Raw genomic sequence first — 15575 nt, forward strand, 5'->3', positions numbered from 1 at the left:
GACGGCCCTCCACTCGCCGCACTTATTTGGCCAAGTGGTCCCCGTTTTCTAGGTGGGCAGCAGACCAGAGTGTCTCCCTGGTGACCACCCCAATCCAGCTTATCCCTGATTACCTCCTCCAGCTGAGGGCCCAGGGCCTGGTGCCCTCATCCGTCAAGGTGCATCTGGTGGTCATATCTGCCTTCCAGTCACCAGTGCAAGGACACATGGTGTTTTCCCATGCTATGACTGGCCAGTTCCTTAAGGATCTAGACAGTCTTCCTGTAGTTTAGACCCCCGGTTCCACAGTGGGACCTAAACCTGGTGTTGGCTTGTCTCACAGAGCCCCCATTTGAGCCACTGCCCACATGCTCCTTGTCTCATCTCTTGTGGAAGGTTGCCTTCCTGGTTGTTAATCAGGTCGACCAGGCAAGGCTCAGAGCCCTAACCTCTGAACTGCCATACACAGTCTTTCATAAGGACAAGGTCCAGCTCCGCCCACACCCTGCGTTCCTCCCGACTTTATTCTACCGGTCCTCTGCCTCAAGCCTCATGCGTCCAGTGAGGAACACTGAGCATGTGGCGGGCTCTGGCTTTCTACCTCGGGCGGATTAAGCCGTTCAGAAAGTCCTTGCAACTGTTTGTCAACTTGGCTGAGCGCACGAGGGGCCAGCTGATTTCCACTCAGAGGCTTTCCAACTGGATCACTTCATGCATCCGTTCATGTTATGAACTGGTGGATGTTCCCCCGCCACCCAATGTGAGACCACATTTGACCTGGGCACAGGCCTTGTCGGCTGCCTTCATGGCCCACGTCCCCATCCAGGACATTTCTAGGGCCACCATGTGGTCGTCGGCTCACACATTCACCTCACACTATGCGATCATCTCCCAAACCAGAGATGACGTTGGGTTTGGCAGGGCTGTCCTCTGCCCTTGGGGCTTGTGAACTCCTACCCACCTCCAACAGATAGAGCTTGGAATCACCTATTGTGGAATACACATGAGCAATCACTCGAAGAAGAAAAGACAGTTACCTTTTCCGTAACTGGTGGTCTTCAAGATGTGTTGCTCATGTCTATTCCACATCCCACCCTCCTTTCCCTCTTTCAGAGTAGTCTGGCAAGAAGGAACTGAGGGTAGAGGGAGCGCGGAGCTCTCCTTACACCACCCCAGGCAGGCACCACTCTAGGGGTCATGGGGGCGCTGCCCCCTGCAGGTACTGCTAAGGAAAAAACTTCATGCACCAGTGCATGTAGTGAGCACACAAACCTATTATGGAATAGACATGAGCAACACATCTCGAAGAACACCGGTTACAGAAAAGGTAACTGTTTTCACTGACTGGAGTGAAATTAAGGAAATGTAGCAAAGACTTTGCTAATCTGTACAATTGACAAGTTGCAAATAAAAGTGGTCTCTCCTTTTCAGCAAAATTTAAGAGCAGAGTGCCATAGTGAGATCTTTAAATTTTTAATACTCTTACAAAATGTGTTTTATAGCACTTACTAGTAAATGCTGAAGGCTTTCTGAACAAAATTTACTGACCCTGGATATTCAACTGCATCTTGACTAAGTACCATTCAGGACTGCTTATACCATCACACAATCTCCCATTCATCACCCTGAGGTACGGAATGTAATGTACTCTCTCTTGGTCATAGGCATCTGCCTCTTCCAAGCCATCTCCAGGACTAGCTGGGATGCTCCTTCATTTCCCCTCCGATAGGACATTATATCTCACAAGAACCACTTTGCACTACTTCAGAGCAAGTCTTCATCAACTCTACTCCCTCTCAGATTCAGCCTGAGCTCTGGCCTCAAAAGAATTGAGCACAAATGCTGATATCTATGTATTTCGTGTTCCAGCGGCTCACCACCACTGCTGGTATTCACTGACAGTGCTCCTCCTCTACTCTTTTTTTCAGGTTGTAACTGAAAGCAATAGCTATATGAAACACTAGCCATGTAATATAGTTAAATTGTTTCCAAAGATGTCAGTTCCCATCCACCCATATGCAGGGAAAAGATCACAAGACATCCAGTCAATAAATAGCCATCCTATATAAAGTCAAACCAAGCATAACCTGAACCTCAGCCATGTGTTGATAAGCAGGAAGTTATTGGTTAATAAATGGTAGTGTAGCCATGCTGGTCTCAGGATCTGAAGGAGAGGGAGAGGTAGGCAGAGTAGTATCTCTTGTTGGACCAACTTCCATTGTTAGAAGGGTTAAGCTTTTGAACTTCGCAAACCTCTTTTGTTAGGACTCTGTGGCGCTCAAAAGCTAGTCGCTTCTATAAACAGAAGTTCGTCCAATAAAATATATTACCTCACGTACCCTCTCTCTCATTTGTGGGACCAACATGGCTACACCACCACTTGTCTCTTATTAGTTAATAAGACAGTTCCAGTGACTCTTATCACTGAGAGTCACTTCAGCTAGTGTGCATCATAGAAGCATGGAGTGACCTTACATCCAGTGCTGTGTGACCTTGTTTCCTCCCACTACACTGTACACTAAAGACTCTTGACATGGAGAAAACAAATCTGGAAATGGTCAAACCATTCTGTTCCTAGCCATACAATTTCCAGCTATGGGCAGTCTGATTTGGGTCCTTGAACCAAATATAAATATAAGGAATACAAGAACTTGAGGCAGAAATGAGAAACCTCCCTGTCCCCAGATAGGAAGAAGCTGTTACACTGGTCCATCGCTAAGCACCCATGAGCACTCGGCCCCCCAAATTTCAAAACCTATGTGAAACTAACTTCACCTGACATAAGAACTAAATCCAAACGCCACTGCTTTGATTTAGCATTTCTCTAATAGCATGTGAGTGTGCACTGTGTATGGGTCAAACTCATCTCTTTTTTTAAAAATAAGTAAATAAATAAATACTTCTATAAGCAACGGAAGAGATGTGTTTGTTTTTTTTGTTTGTTTTTTTTTTAATTACTGGGGAGATGCTGAAATGCTACTTTGGCTAGGGGCGCATAAAAACCTAAATCCATCAGATAAACAAAGTATATTTTTTCCTGCATTTGTTTTCTTCTGCTTATTTAATTTTACCAAGTTTCAAGTACCTTGCAATGGGTGTCCCAGTTATTGTTTGTTTGTTGATTTAATTTATTGTACTACAGAAAAATTTACATCATTCGGGTTTGCCTACTGGGTATTTCGCTCTAACTATTGTATATTGAGAACTATAAAATAAGAAATTATTTCTTTGGAATAGGCTTTAAATTGACTTTTGCTTTGTAAATAATAGCTACCACTACACTGAGGTTAAATTAAACCTCTCATATCTAAAACTCCTCTGAACTCTATGAAGACTGACAATAGATTTATTTTCTGGCAAAACAGCATTCCTTTAAATAATGAAAAGAGCAAGAAATGCAAAGTAATTGAAAGTGGGGTGCATGATATGTGGGGTGTTTTTGTTTAAATACAAGTATATTTTAAACTATTTAGGATTAAAGTTGAAATGGGCAAACTATGTTAAGACCTAAACCTATACTTTATTTAATTTAAATAACTGTGTTTTAATACAAAAATAGTATTCAGTGGTATAGTAGCTGCCAAATTGTAAAGTCAGACCATTGAACTGTGGAAGTCAATGGCTAAGCATCTACACCGAGCATTTGCTGAAGTGCTAAAGCAGCTTTTGATTGCAATAGCATCTTCTGCAGGTGCAGAGAGAATATTTTCTTCTTTTCAGTTTATTCCATTAGTTCAGTGGTCCCCAACCTTGCCCACCAGACAGTGAGCCACGGAGGAATGTGACGGTGGACGAGCATCCGCCGAAATGCTGCTGACAAATGGGAACGTCATTAGGCGTCTCTGCCGACAAGCAGCGTCCTCCAGAGGCATCGCCGCCGAAATGCCTCCTAAAATCGGCGGCTTTTCGGCGGCAACGCCTCTGGATGCTGCTGCTTGTCAGTGGTATTTTGACGGAGGCTCATCCACCGGCTAGTACGTGGGTGCGCTTAGATGCCGTGGCGGGTGCCATGGCACCTGCGGGCACCGCATTGGGGACCCCTACATTAGTTCGTTCCACTGAATTTGAATGACGAGTCTATTAAAAGTTAAGAAACAAATTGGGAGTTGGAAAAAGTAGGAAAGCAAGCTTTCCTCTTCCAATCTATGAATAAAAATTAAGTCTAAGAGGATGAGATCTACTAGCTGTAAGATCTTAAAGCATATGGTTACCAGAAACAATCAGTTCAATTCACTGACTAGAGATACCACTTCCTTTGTTTAAGAAATGTTAGTTTTAATTGCAAAATTAATTTTGATAAACTTTTTTCCATCTTATAGACATAGCAGATTTAAGGTAGTTTAGCTTAAAAAAAAATTACAGTGCTGTTTTGCACTCTTCTAATTGAATTTGAATTTACATCCAAATAGAGCTGGATAAAAATTGCAAGTAAAAAATTAATCATCATCCAATAAATGAAAAATGCATCATTCACCATTTTCTAACATGATAAAAAAGTAAAAATGAAGAAACTGAACAAACGTAAGCTATATAATTGCTTAAATAAACGTACATAGATATATCTTCTTGATTAACAAAAAGAGACACCAAATTTAGTGTTAAGTTATATTTAGTTGCAGCTGAATTTGTTTTAATGGTTATCAACCAATGAGATTCAACCTTTCTTTAGGAAAATAAAGTACAAGTGCAAAACACGGTTAATCACTAATGAAGGCATGAATGAAAAACACCACCTTGGCTGCAATGAACATTTTTGGTGGTGTTGAAACTAGTACTGGTATCACTCTCCTCTAACTGCTTTTCTGACTTCGGTCGTTTAATCTGGTCGAGAATGTGATTTATCCTACAAGCAGTTATCTTTGTTTAATACTGAAGTGCAGCATCTCCTAACTTCTATATACTACATGCATCACAAGAAAGAAAAAATATATTTTTGGCCTGTTTTTATATATTATTTTGTTGTGTAGCTTTACATAATTATGAACAGTTTGCTGATTTTGGACATTAATGTGCCCAGTGATGTCCAGTATAAAGGTTACTCAGTAGTAGTTCTCTTGAGTTTTGGACATCTAATTCTCAGCAGACTGAAAAGTTAGTCTTACAGTTAAGTCACAGAATTAGCTGTGAGCAGATGAGATTTATGAACTTCCTGAATTTGTCAGTAATAGTCTGAGACCTTGGGAAATCCCTGTGCTTCAATTCCTCTTCTCCTCTCCTCCCCTCTCCCCCTTCCCGCCCCCCCCCATTTGTAAAATGAGGATAATATGACCCACCTATGTAAATGTGTTTTAGATCCTCAGATGGAAGGCATTTTAAAATTAATGTAGCAGTATTGTAAAGCAGTGTTTTCCTAACGTGGGTGAACGCCTGGCGGTGAGGCGGATTGTGCAGATCGGGTGGGCACTGATACTAGGTCTCAGCTTTAATTTAAAAAAAGGGTGTGGGGGTGGGGGGCAGGGGCCTCTAGCTGTTATGGTTACAGAAATGCGCATGCATTATAGAATCATAGAATTGTAGAACTGGACAGGACCTCGAGAGGTCATCTTGTCCAGTCCCCTGCACTTACGGCAGGACTAAGTATTATCTAGACCAGGGGTTCTCAACCTGGGTTTGGGACACCTCAGGGGATCGTGAGGTTATTACATGGGGGGGTGGGTCACGAGTTGTCAGCCTCCACTCCAAACCCTGTTTTGCCTCCAGCATTTATAATGGTGTTAAATATACAAAAAAAAAAGTGTTTTTAAGTTATAAGGGGGGGGTCACCAGTATGGAAATGTGAGAACCACTGATCTAGACCATCCCTGATAGGTGTTTGTCTTAACCTGCTCTTAAAAATCTGCAATGATGGAGATTCCACAACTCCCTAGGCAATTTATTCCAGTGATTAACCACCCTGACAGGAAGCTTTTCCTAATGTCCAACCTAAACCTCCCTTGCTGCAGTTCAAGCCGATTTTCTTCTTGTCCTATCCTCAGAGGTTAAGGAGAACAATTTTTCTCCATCTTCCTTGTAACAACCTTTTATGTACTTGAAAACTGTTATTCTGTTCCCCATCAGTAGTCTCTTTTCCACACTAAACAAACCCAATTTTTTCAATCTTCCCTTATAGGTCATGTTTTCTAGACCTTTAATAATTTTTGTTGCTCTTCTCTGGACTGTCTCCAATTTGTCCACATCTGTCCTGAAACGTGGCACCTAGAACTGAATACAATACTCCAGCTGAGGCCTAATCAACACTGAGTAGAGCGGAAGAATTATTTCTCGTGTCTTGCTTACAACACTCCTGCTAATACATCCAAGAATTATGTTTGCTTTTTTTTGCAATAGTGTTACACTATTGACTCGTAATTAGCTGTCAGTCCACTATGACCCCCAGATCCCTTTCCATCTCTCCAATTTGTCCAGAACATTTTGAATTTTAATCCTATCTTTCAAAGCACTCGCAAACCTTCCCAGCTTGGTATTGTCCGCAGACTTTCTAAGTGTACTCTCTGTGCCATTATCTAAATCATTGAACCGGACCCAGAACTGATTCCTGTGGGATCCCACTCATTATGCCCTTCCAGCATGACAGTGACCCACCGATAACTATTCTCTGGGAACGTTTTCCAACCCATCTTGTTGCAGCTCCATCAGTTTTGCACCCACCTTGTTGTAGCTCCATCTATGTTGCATTTCCCTTATTTGTTTGAGATGGTCATATGAGACAGTATCAAAAGCTTTACTAAAGTCGTGATATACCATGTTTCAGAGTAGCAGCTGTTAGTCTGCATCTGCAAAAAACAGGAGTACTTGTGGCACCTTAGAGATTAACATTTATTTGAGCATAAGCTTTCATGGGCTACAGCCCACTTCATCGGATGCATAGAATGGAACATATAGTGAGGAGATAAACACATACCAAAAACATGAAAAGGTGGCAGTTGTCATACCAACTCTAAGAGGCTAATTAATTAAGAGAAAAAACTTTATACCATGTCTATTGCTTTTCCCTCATCCAGAAATCTTTCTTTGTCAGGGTAACGAGCCATCAGGTTGGTTTGACACGATTTGTTCTTGACAAATCAATGTTAACTCTTACTTATCACCTTATTATCTTCTAGATGTTTGCAAACTGATTGCTTAATTATTTGCTCTATTATTGTTCAAGGTACGGAAGTTAAGCTGACTCATCTGTAATTCCCCAGGTTGTCCTTATTTCACTTTTTTTTTTTACAGATTGGCACTATACTTTCCCTTTTCCAGTCGTCTGGAATCTCTCCTGTCTTCCATGACTTTTCAAAGATAATCGCTAATGGCTCAGATACTCCTTGAGTATTCTAGGATGCATTTCACCAGGTCCTGGTGACCTGAAAACATCTAACTTGTCTACGTAATTTTTAACTTGTTCTTTTCCTATTTTAGCCTCTGATCCAACCTCATTTTCACTGATATTCACGTTGTTAGATGTCCAATCGCCACCAAGCTACTTGGTGAAAACTGAAACAAATAAGTCATTAAGCACCTCTGCCATTTCCACATTTTTCTGTTCTCCCCCCCACCCCAACTGAGTAACGGGCCTACCCTGTCCTTAGTCTTCTCTTGCTTGTAATGTATTTGTAGAATGTTTTCTTGTTACCCTTTAGACTGTAGCTAGTTTGATCTCATTTTGTGCCTTTGCCTTTCTAATTTTCTCCTCACATACTTGTCTTATGTATTTATATTCATCCTTTGTAATTTTCTTTTTTTAGGACTTTTTTTTAAGATCACTGAAGATCTTCTGGCTAAGCGAGGGTGGTCTCTTGCCATACTTTCTATCTTTTCTATGCTGTGGGATAGTTTGCTTTTGTGCCCTTAATAATGTCTCTTTGAAGAACTGCCAGCTGTCTTCAATTGTTTTTCCCCTTAAACTTGCTTCCCATGGGATCTTACTTACCAACTCCTAGAGTTTGCTAAAGTCTGCTTTCTTGAAATCCATTGTCTTAATTTTGCTGTTCTCCTTATCATTCTTTAGAATCATGAACTCTAGCATTTCTTGATCACTTTGACCCAAGCTGCCTTCCACTTTCAAATTGTCAACCAGTTCCTCCCTCTTTGTCAAAATCAAATCTAGAACAGCCTCTCCCCTAGTAGCTTTTCCCAGATTCTGAAATAAAAAATTTGTCTCCAATACTTTCCAAGAACTTGTTAGATAATCTGTGCCTTGCTGTGTTATCTTTCCCAACAGATATCTGAGTAGTTGAAGACCGGCCGCACCACCAAGTCCTGTGCTCTGGGTGATTGTTCGTTGTTTAAAAAAAGCCTCATCCGCCTCTTCTTCTTCCTGGTTAGATGTTCTGTAATAGACCCCTACCATGACATCACCCTTGTTTTTTACCCCTTTTATCCTTACCCAGAGACATTCAACAAGTCTGTCTCCTGTTTCCATCTCCACTGCAGTCCAAGCGTATACATTTTTAATATATAAGGCAACACCTCTTCCCTTTTTTTCTCTGCCTGTCATTCTTGAGCAAGCTGTACCACATCCTGGTTTCAGTCGTGTGCCTTTTGTCACTCCCATGAAAACCTGCCCGAACTGGCCAAGTGAATAGCCTCCCAGAAACTGCAGTTCACACATACTTAATAGAGACTTGTTAGTTTGACAGTTAAATTGTCTGACAATTCCATTTGCACTTAGCATGCTCACGCCCAAGGCTACAGCTGCAAAGCAGGTGTTTCCCTGCAGTTGCTTTTGGTAGCCAGGAACCATTGTAGCACGAGGCACAGGAACTGAAAGCAAGGAGTCTGTGTACTCAGTGGTATGTGCACATTTAGTGGTGTGTGGACATCTGCCCTCCTTCTGCCAGGGATAACCTTTTATACTGCATTCAGATAGTTGTCTTGCCTAGGAAAGGTGTTTGACACCAACAGCTATTGATTTTGATTGGCTCTCAACTGCTGGCCCAACTTCGTGTAACAATGGCTTTTCTACTCAGGGGCTTGCCAGTCAGGCAATCGAGAAAGGTGTGGCTGGAGCTTCTCAGTTGTGTGCATGTCATGGAGGGGAGACCCTATTTAAGAGTAGGATTCTTTGTGTAGGAGGGACTGAGGATTAGGAGTAACTGTCGCCAAATATCAGGAGTACTTGCAGAAGAAAGAAGGCAGGAGGGACTCTGCTTCCTGAAATACTTCAGACTAACAGAAAGGGTAAGATCAGCCCAAGGGAGGGTGTATCTCAGGACTGCAGTTATTTTCAAAGATCTATAACTCTAGAGTGCTTTGAGTAAAGTTTCTTTAGTTAAGAACTTCCATTGTTTCTGTTCTTTTTTTTTTCTGCCCTGTTGTCCCCATGTTTTCTATTCAAGATAATTAAGTAGTAAGGCAGACTGCGAAGAGCTACAAAAGGATCTCTCAAAACTTGGGTGACTGGGCAACAACATGGCAGATGAAATTCAAACTTGATAAATGCAAAGTAATGCACATTGGAAAACATAATCCCAGCTATACATATAAAATGAATGGGGTCTAAATTAGCTGTTACCACTCAAGAAAGAGATCTTGGAGTCGTGGCTAGTTCTTTGAAAACATGCACTCAGTGTGCAGTGACAGTCAAAAAAGTGAACAGAATGTTGGGAATCATTAAGATGGGGATAGATAATACAGAAAATCTCATATTGCCGCTAAAAATATCAATGGTACTCCCAATTCTTGAATACTGTGTGCGGATGTGGTTGCCCCATCTCAAAAAAGATATACTGGAATTGGAAAAGGTTCAGAAAAGGGCAACAAAAATTATTAGGGGTATGGAACGGCTTCCATATGAGAAGAGATTAAGACGACTGGGACTCTTCAGCTTTGAAAAGAGACCGGTAAGTGGGGATACGATTGAGGTCTCTAAACTCATGACTGGTGTGGAGAAAGTAAATAAGGAAGTGTTATTTAGTCCTTCTCATAACGGGAACTAGTCACCAAATGAAATTAATAGGCAGCATGTTTAAAACAAACAAAAGGAAGTGTGTTTTCACACAATGCACAGAACCTGTGGAACTCTTTGCCAGAGGATGTTGTGAAGGCCAGGACTATAACAGGGTTCAAAAAAGAACTAGATAAATTCATGGAGGATAGGTCCATCGATGGCAATTAACCAGGATGGGCATGGATGGTGTTCCTAGCCTCTGTTTGCCAGACCCTGGGAATGAGTGACAGGGAATGGATCACTTGATGATTACCTGTTCTGTTCATTCACTCTGGGGCACCTGGTTTTGGCCACTGTTGGAAGACAGGGCTAGATGGACCTTTGGTCTGACCTAGTATAGCTGTTCTTACGTTCAAAGGTGTTAAATTAGAAGCCTGGAGTGTCCACATCTGAGGTGGAGCTAGAAGGAGTGTGTGTAAGCAGCTGGGGAAGCTCACATGTTTTAAGCAGTGATTTTTTTGGGTGGGGGATCTAGTGTGGCTTCGTGGCAGTGCTCCGTGGCCCAGGGACGGCCTTCTGACGAGTTCTGAGGCTGGGAGTATGCTGTATAGACCAGGGCTAGAATTAGTGATTGGATTCTACCCAGACCCAGCTAACTAGAATTTGGCAGCTGGGTCCACTTGCAACAGACTAGTGACTATGGCTGCGTACTGGACCAGCTTGTAACAAATTGAGCCACTAATAAATAATGAACATAGTACAACTAAATTCAGTAGCCTTGAGGGAGTAATTGTGCCAATCACTAGCACTGTACTGAATATTAGTAAGGTCGTTTAACCTTTTTCCCTTTTTTTTTTCTTCTTAAGTTAAAAATACATTGAAATAAAAAATGAAATTAAAATCCTTACACATGAAACAGCAGCTATTTAAAGGTAGCACAATTCTTCCTGAACGCATTCATATTGCTCAACTAAAAAGTAAGGCGGAACAAAAATCCAGAACAAGGAACACCTCTCTGTAACATACAATGGTGCAATGTAGACTGAGCAGCTGTGTCACCCCTCCTCTCTAACCTGAGGTGCCCTTTACAATGCTTTCCTGCTGTAGCCTTCAGCCTGGACTACTCACAAACAGCCCCCAGCATGCAAGTCACTCAGACAGCCAGCCATACGTTGGCTCTTACCAGCCTTGGTTATACTGAAGAGTGACCTAAACAGACTCCCAGTCTTAGGTTTCCCCCAAGAAGTGTGTGTCCTGTACTGGCCAGCCCTCTCCTGGACTTAATATAATACAAGTTTTTATATTAAGTTATTACTTCAGTAGAAATAATATGCACATAACATGACACCTCAAATGGAGTTTCCCAAATACTTCAGTTTAAGCACATTAGATTAGATAAAACAATAATACAAATATATTTAACTAAGTAATGAGGTATAAAAGTCAGAAATGGTTACAAGAAAATAAAGTTAAAATTCTGCCAGTGCCTAACTGAACAAATTTTCTCACGATATTCTTTCAGCAGTTTCTTAGGTCAGGATTTCTTAGGTCAGGAGCACTTCTCCCAGAATTCAACAAATGCTTCCTTTGTTGCTTCTGGTGCCTTGAATGTGATGGGCAGGGAGAAAGAAGGTGTGCCTAGGGATATTTGTCCCTCCTTTTTATAGTGTGTGTCCCCTTCTTGAAAAACATGTCCAGCTGAGATTCAGGAGACCAAATGTATGTGGAAGGATGTCGCCTGCTGCTTTTTCATCATTGATTTTGTTTCCCTTTCTGCTTGATGACTCTGTTTACTGCTTAAATGTAATTTAAGCAGAGTATACATTCCGTTGTTTGAGACAGATCTGTCTGCCAACCTCAGTTTGGAATGCATTAATAGCACTATAAAATGGAATCTTATAACTTCTCAAAGTGTTGTCACACACATTTTATCAGGACAATGTCTGGCAAACTATGAGTTTTCAAAAGATACCTCACAAGGCATACTTTGCACAAAGATTATGATGATAGTGTGTGAGGTGTGGACACAGGTACATTTTGTCATGCTGTCCCACCGCAATATTATGGCTAAATGGCAAGGTATAATATGTTGTTTAAGACATAAAGTTACCCTTTATAAAATGGAAAAACATCCCAAGCGAAGCCAATAGAAAGGACCATATACTGTAGCAAATAAAATGTAAGATGGAAGTTAAGGGAAAAGAGAGTTTTTGAAGAGCAGATGGCTAAAAAAATAAAATATAGGGCTGCATGAGATCTGGATTTTTTTTCCCCTCTGTTCTGGAGCAGAACAAAACAAACAGTTCTGAAATCTTGTGCAAAACAAAATTCTGAAGATAATCATCACAGAACCTTTTGGGTCAGTTGAAGTGTTTTTGTTTAGTTTGATTTATATTGTACTTTTTAATCTTGAAATAAAAATTGGAACCTTGTTTTGCATCATTAAAAAAAAAAACCCTGACAATGTTTTATAAAAGAATTTTTTGTTGAAAGAGACACATTTTCTGATCTGCTCTAATAAAATACTTTAAGTGCATCACAAGGTGGAAGCCTATGTGAAAGAATGGATGAGCCCATTGCACTACCAGGGAGCAATTTATTTCTGTAATGATATTGAAGTGAAGCAGCATAATTTTTTTATCTGTCTTTACCAGAAAGGATATTGGGGGGAGATAGCTATCCCTGATTTCCCTTTTTCAAGTAGGGTATTGTCAGAGATTGACATGTCAAAAGAGGAGGTGCTATAACAAATTAATAAAAATCTGGCGTCTGGAATGATTTCAAGGAATACAAAACAGTGAGCCTTCCTACGGTATTTAGTAAATTGACTGAAAAAAACAGTTAAGATTAACAAAATGATAGGTATAAACCAGCATGAAAATTATGCATCTGTGAGAGTTCTTTGAGCATGTGAACCAAATAATAGATAAAGAGATACTAGTTGACATTTATTTGGACTTCGAAAAAGCTTTTGAGAGAGTCCCTCATGAAGCTAAAAAGGAAAACAAAGTAGGACTGGGAGAGAAGTAAACTACAGTGATGGATTAATACTAGTTAACAGACAGAAAATGAAGAGTAGAAATAGCTGATCAATTTTAAATATGGCATAGGGTAACAGTGGGGTATCCATAGGATTCATACTTGAATTGGTTGATGTTCAATATGCTAATGATTTGGAAAGGGAAGAGAATAGTGAGGTCAGACTCTTGTGGATTGCACAAAACTATTCAAGTCAAGATATGAAAAGAATCCTGTAATATGAAAAGGACTTGACTTAACAAAGCTAGGTAAATACTGATGGTGTGTGGTGACTGATTACCTTGCATTAGTCAACAATGAACTTCATGTGTATATGGGAAGGAATAATTTGAACTACTCATTAACATTGATTTAGAATCCAATAATGTGAATCACACTGGAAAAAGAGCTGTTCATCATTGTGGACAACTCAATGAAAACCTCTACTCTTGATTTCCATTGCATATTGATTACTCATCATGCTAAGATTTATAAAGAGAGGGGAGAAAATACCAGAAAATATTATTCCATTATAAAATGTGGCCATTTTTCCCATATCATGAATGCCATGCTAAATTTTGGTAACTATATCTCAAAAAAAATTATACCCAAGGTAGAAGGGCTCTAGAGATGAGCAAGTGATTAGTCAAGGAAAAACTTCCAAATGAGTGAGAGATTAGATTAGGACTGCTTTATATATTTTAAAAAAAAAAAAAAAAAAAGTAGAAAGAAACATCAGACTTAAAACAGTGGTTCTCAACTTTTATACTGTTGACCCCTTTCACATAGCAAGCCCCTGAGTGTGACGACTCCCCTCCCTATAAATTAAAAACACTTGTTTGTATATTTAACAGTTAAAAACTCTGGACGCAAAGTGGGGCTTGGGTGGAGGCTGACAGCTCGTGACCCCTCCCCCCATATAATAACCTCACAACCCCCTGAGGGTCCTGACCCCCAGTTTCAGAACCTGACTTAAAACAAAAACTAAAAAAAAACCCCAAAATCAACAAAAACAAAATCAAAGGTATGAATGAAAATGAAGGCAGCCAAATTAAAAGTCAAAAGAAATATTTTTTTCCCCAATGCCTAATTAACTTGGGGAACTCATGGCCACAAAATACTTTGAGACCAAGAGCGTATCAGCATTGAATAAAAGCTTATGTCAACATACCTTTTATTTTATAATATCTTAGCCAACCACAAGCTCCCTCAGGTTAGGAAGAAATGTTCCTTTTTGGCAGAATATTCTGTAATGGTCCATTATGCAGATTGTCCCTTTCTTTAAAGAGTCTGGTACGGGCCAATGTCAACAATAAGATGGTGAGCTGTTTTGGTATGGCATTTATGCCTTAAAGGCACAGAGATAGACTTCAGCATAGCCAGGATTAGAACTAGAGACACTGATTTCCGGTTCCGTGTACAGTATTTAATCTAGATGTTTTCTATTTATTTGTTAGAAAATTTATAACATTTTCAAATTAGAGGTTTGTGACTGCAAAGGATTATGGAATATCATTGCAAAAGATTATAGCAGTGAGTCGCAACAAGAAACCATGTGTGGTTTATGGACCTGCAAGTCAGGAGAGGCTGAGAATCCTCACTTCTGACCTATGCTGCTTCTTTATCAAACCAATTTAGTTGCATAATTTTGAGTATTATATTATTTTAGTTACTGATTTAGCTTCATGACATTTCTTGGCTTTTTTCATTGTTTCAGCAGTTTTGTTAATCTTGTAACTTTTGTTTACTTTACTTTCTATAATATTTACAGTGAAAATTCCCAGAATGTAACTTGTCCAGGAACCGTAGTGCACGGTAGACGTTTTCACCATGCTCATGCGCAGATACCAATAGTAAAAACAGCAGCCCAAAGGTAAGACTGAAGTAACCAAGTTGTGTCATTCTCGTGTCATCCCCTCTCACTTTCCCACGTATGCATCTCATTTGTGGCAGTGGTTCAGAGTACTACGTTTTTTGTTTGTTTGTTTGTTTTGTTTTAAAGAATTTTCATAGTGTCTTGTCTTCCCATGGTTGAGATTTGTACATGGTAGTCTTCATAGTCCCGAAAACATTTTAAAGTAAACAGGGTTGTGTGACATGATAGTGCTTTCTGGATCCTTTAATATCTGCCTTCACTGAATTGTGAAAGTCTCCAAAAGCTTACCTTATTAACCTTCATTGTAAATGAATCCTTCACTTTTTTTTTTAAAAAGTTAATTTGATGGCATTTTGTGGAATCTGATCTTTCAACTGGGAGAGTAGTTAACAGTGAAACTACTGTTTTTTAAAGGACATCAGAGCAGTTGTAAATAATGTAAAATAGAATGTCACTTAAAAAAACCTCCTGTAATCGAACACTTTAACGAATAAAAATTTCAGTTTCTTCCCCCGCTAGGCAACGATTCAGTAGTAAATGTACTGAGATGTCATATTATTCACATTGCTTAAAAAAATACAGCAGACTTAATTGTTCACTACGATATATAAGCCTTAAAAACAACAGCCATCAAAATGATTGGAAAAATACATGTCTTCAGTGGGACTGCTCATGAGCAAGGTTATACATGTCTTTGTTTGCAGGAGTAGGGTCTTAGAGGATGAAAAGGGAAAGTGTAAGTTAATGCAGTTAAATCTCCTACAAATTTTTGACCTTTAAAATTCAAATATTGAATTGAACATATGCATTGTGGTTTTTTTTGTTTTT

General features: G+C 39.9%; 1 protein-coding gene across 1 annotated transcript in view; it reads left to right on the forward strand.

Moving 5' to 3' along the window:
• Nucleotides 1-15575, forward strand: part of SENP6 (SUMO specific peptidase 6) — a 180038-nt gene that overhangs the window by 44700 nt on the left and 119763 nt on the right. The window contains 1 exon segment of the mRNA XM_030555783.1: nt 14643-14744. Within this exon segment, the coding sequence (XP_030411643.1) occupies nt 14643-14744 (102 nt within the window).

Source organism: Gopherus evgoodei, chromosome 3 (assembly GCF_007399415.2).
Source record: "Gopherus evgoodei ecotype Sinaloan lineage chromosome 3, rGopEvg1_v1.p, whole genome shotgun sequence".
Classification (NCBI taxonomy): Eukaryota; Metazoa; Chordata; order Testudines; family Testudinidae; genus Gopherus; species Gopherus evgoodei.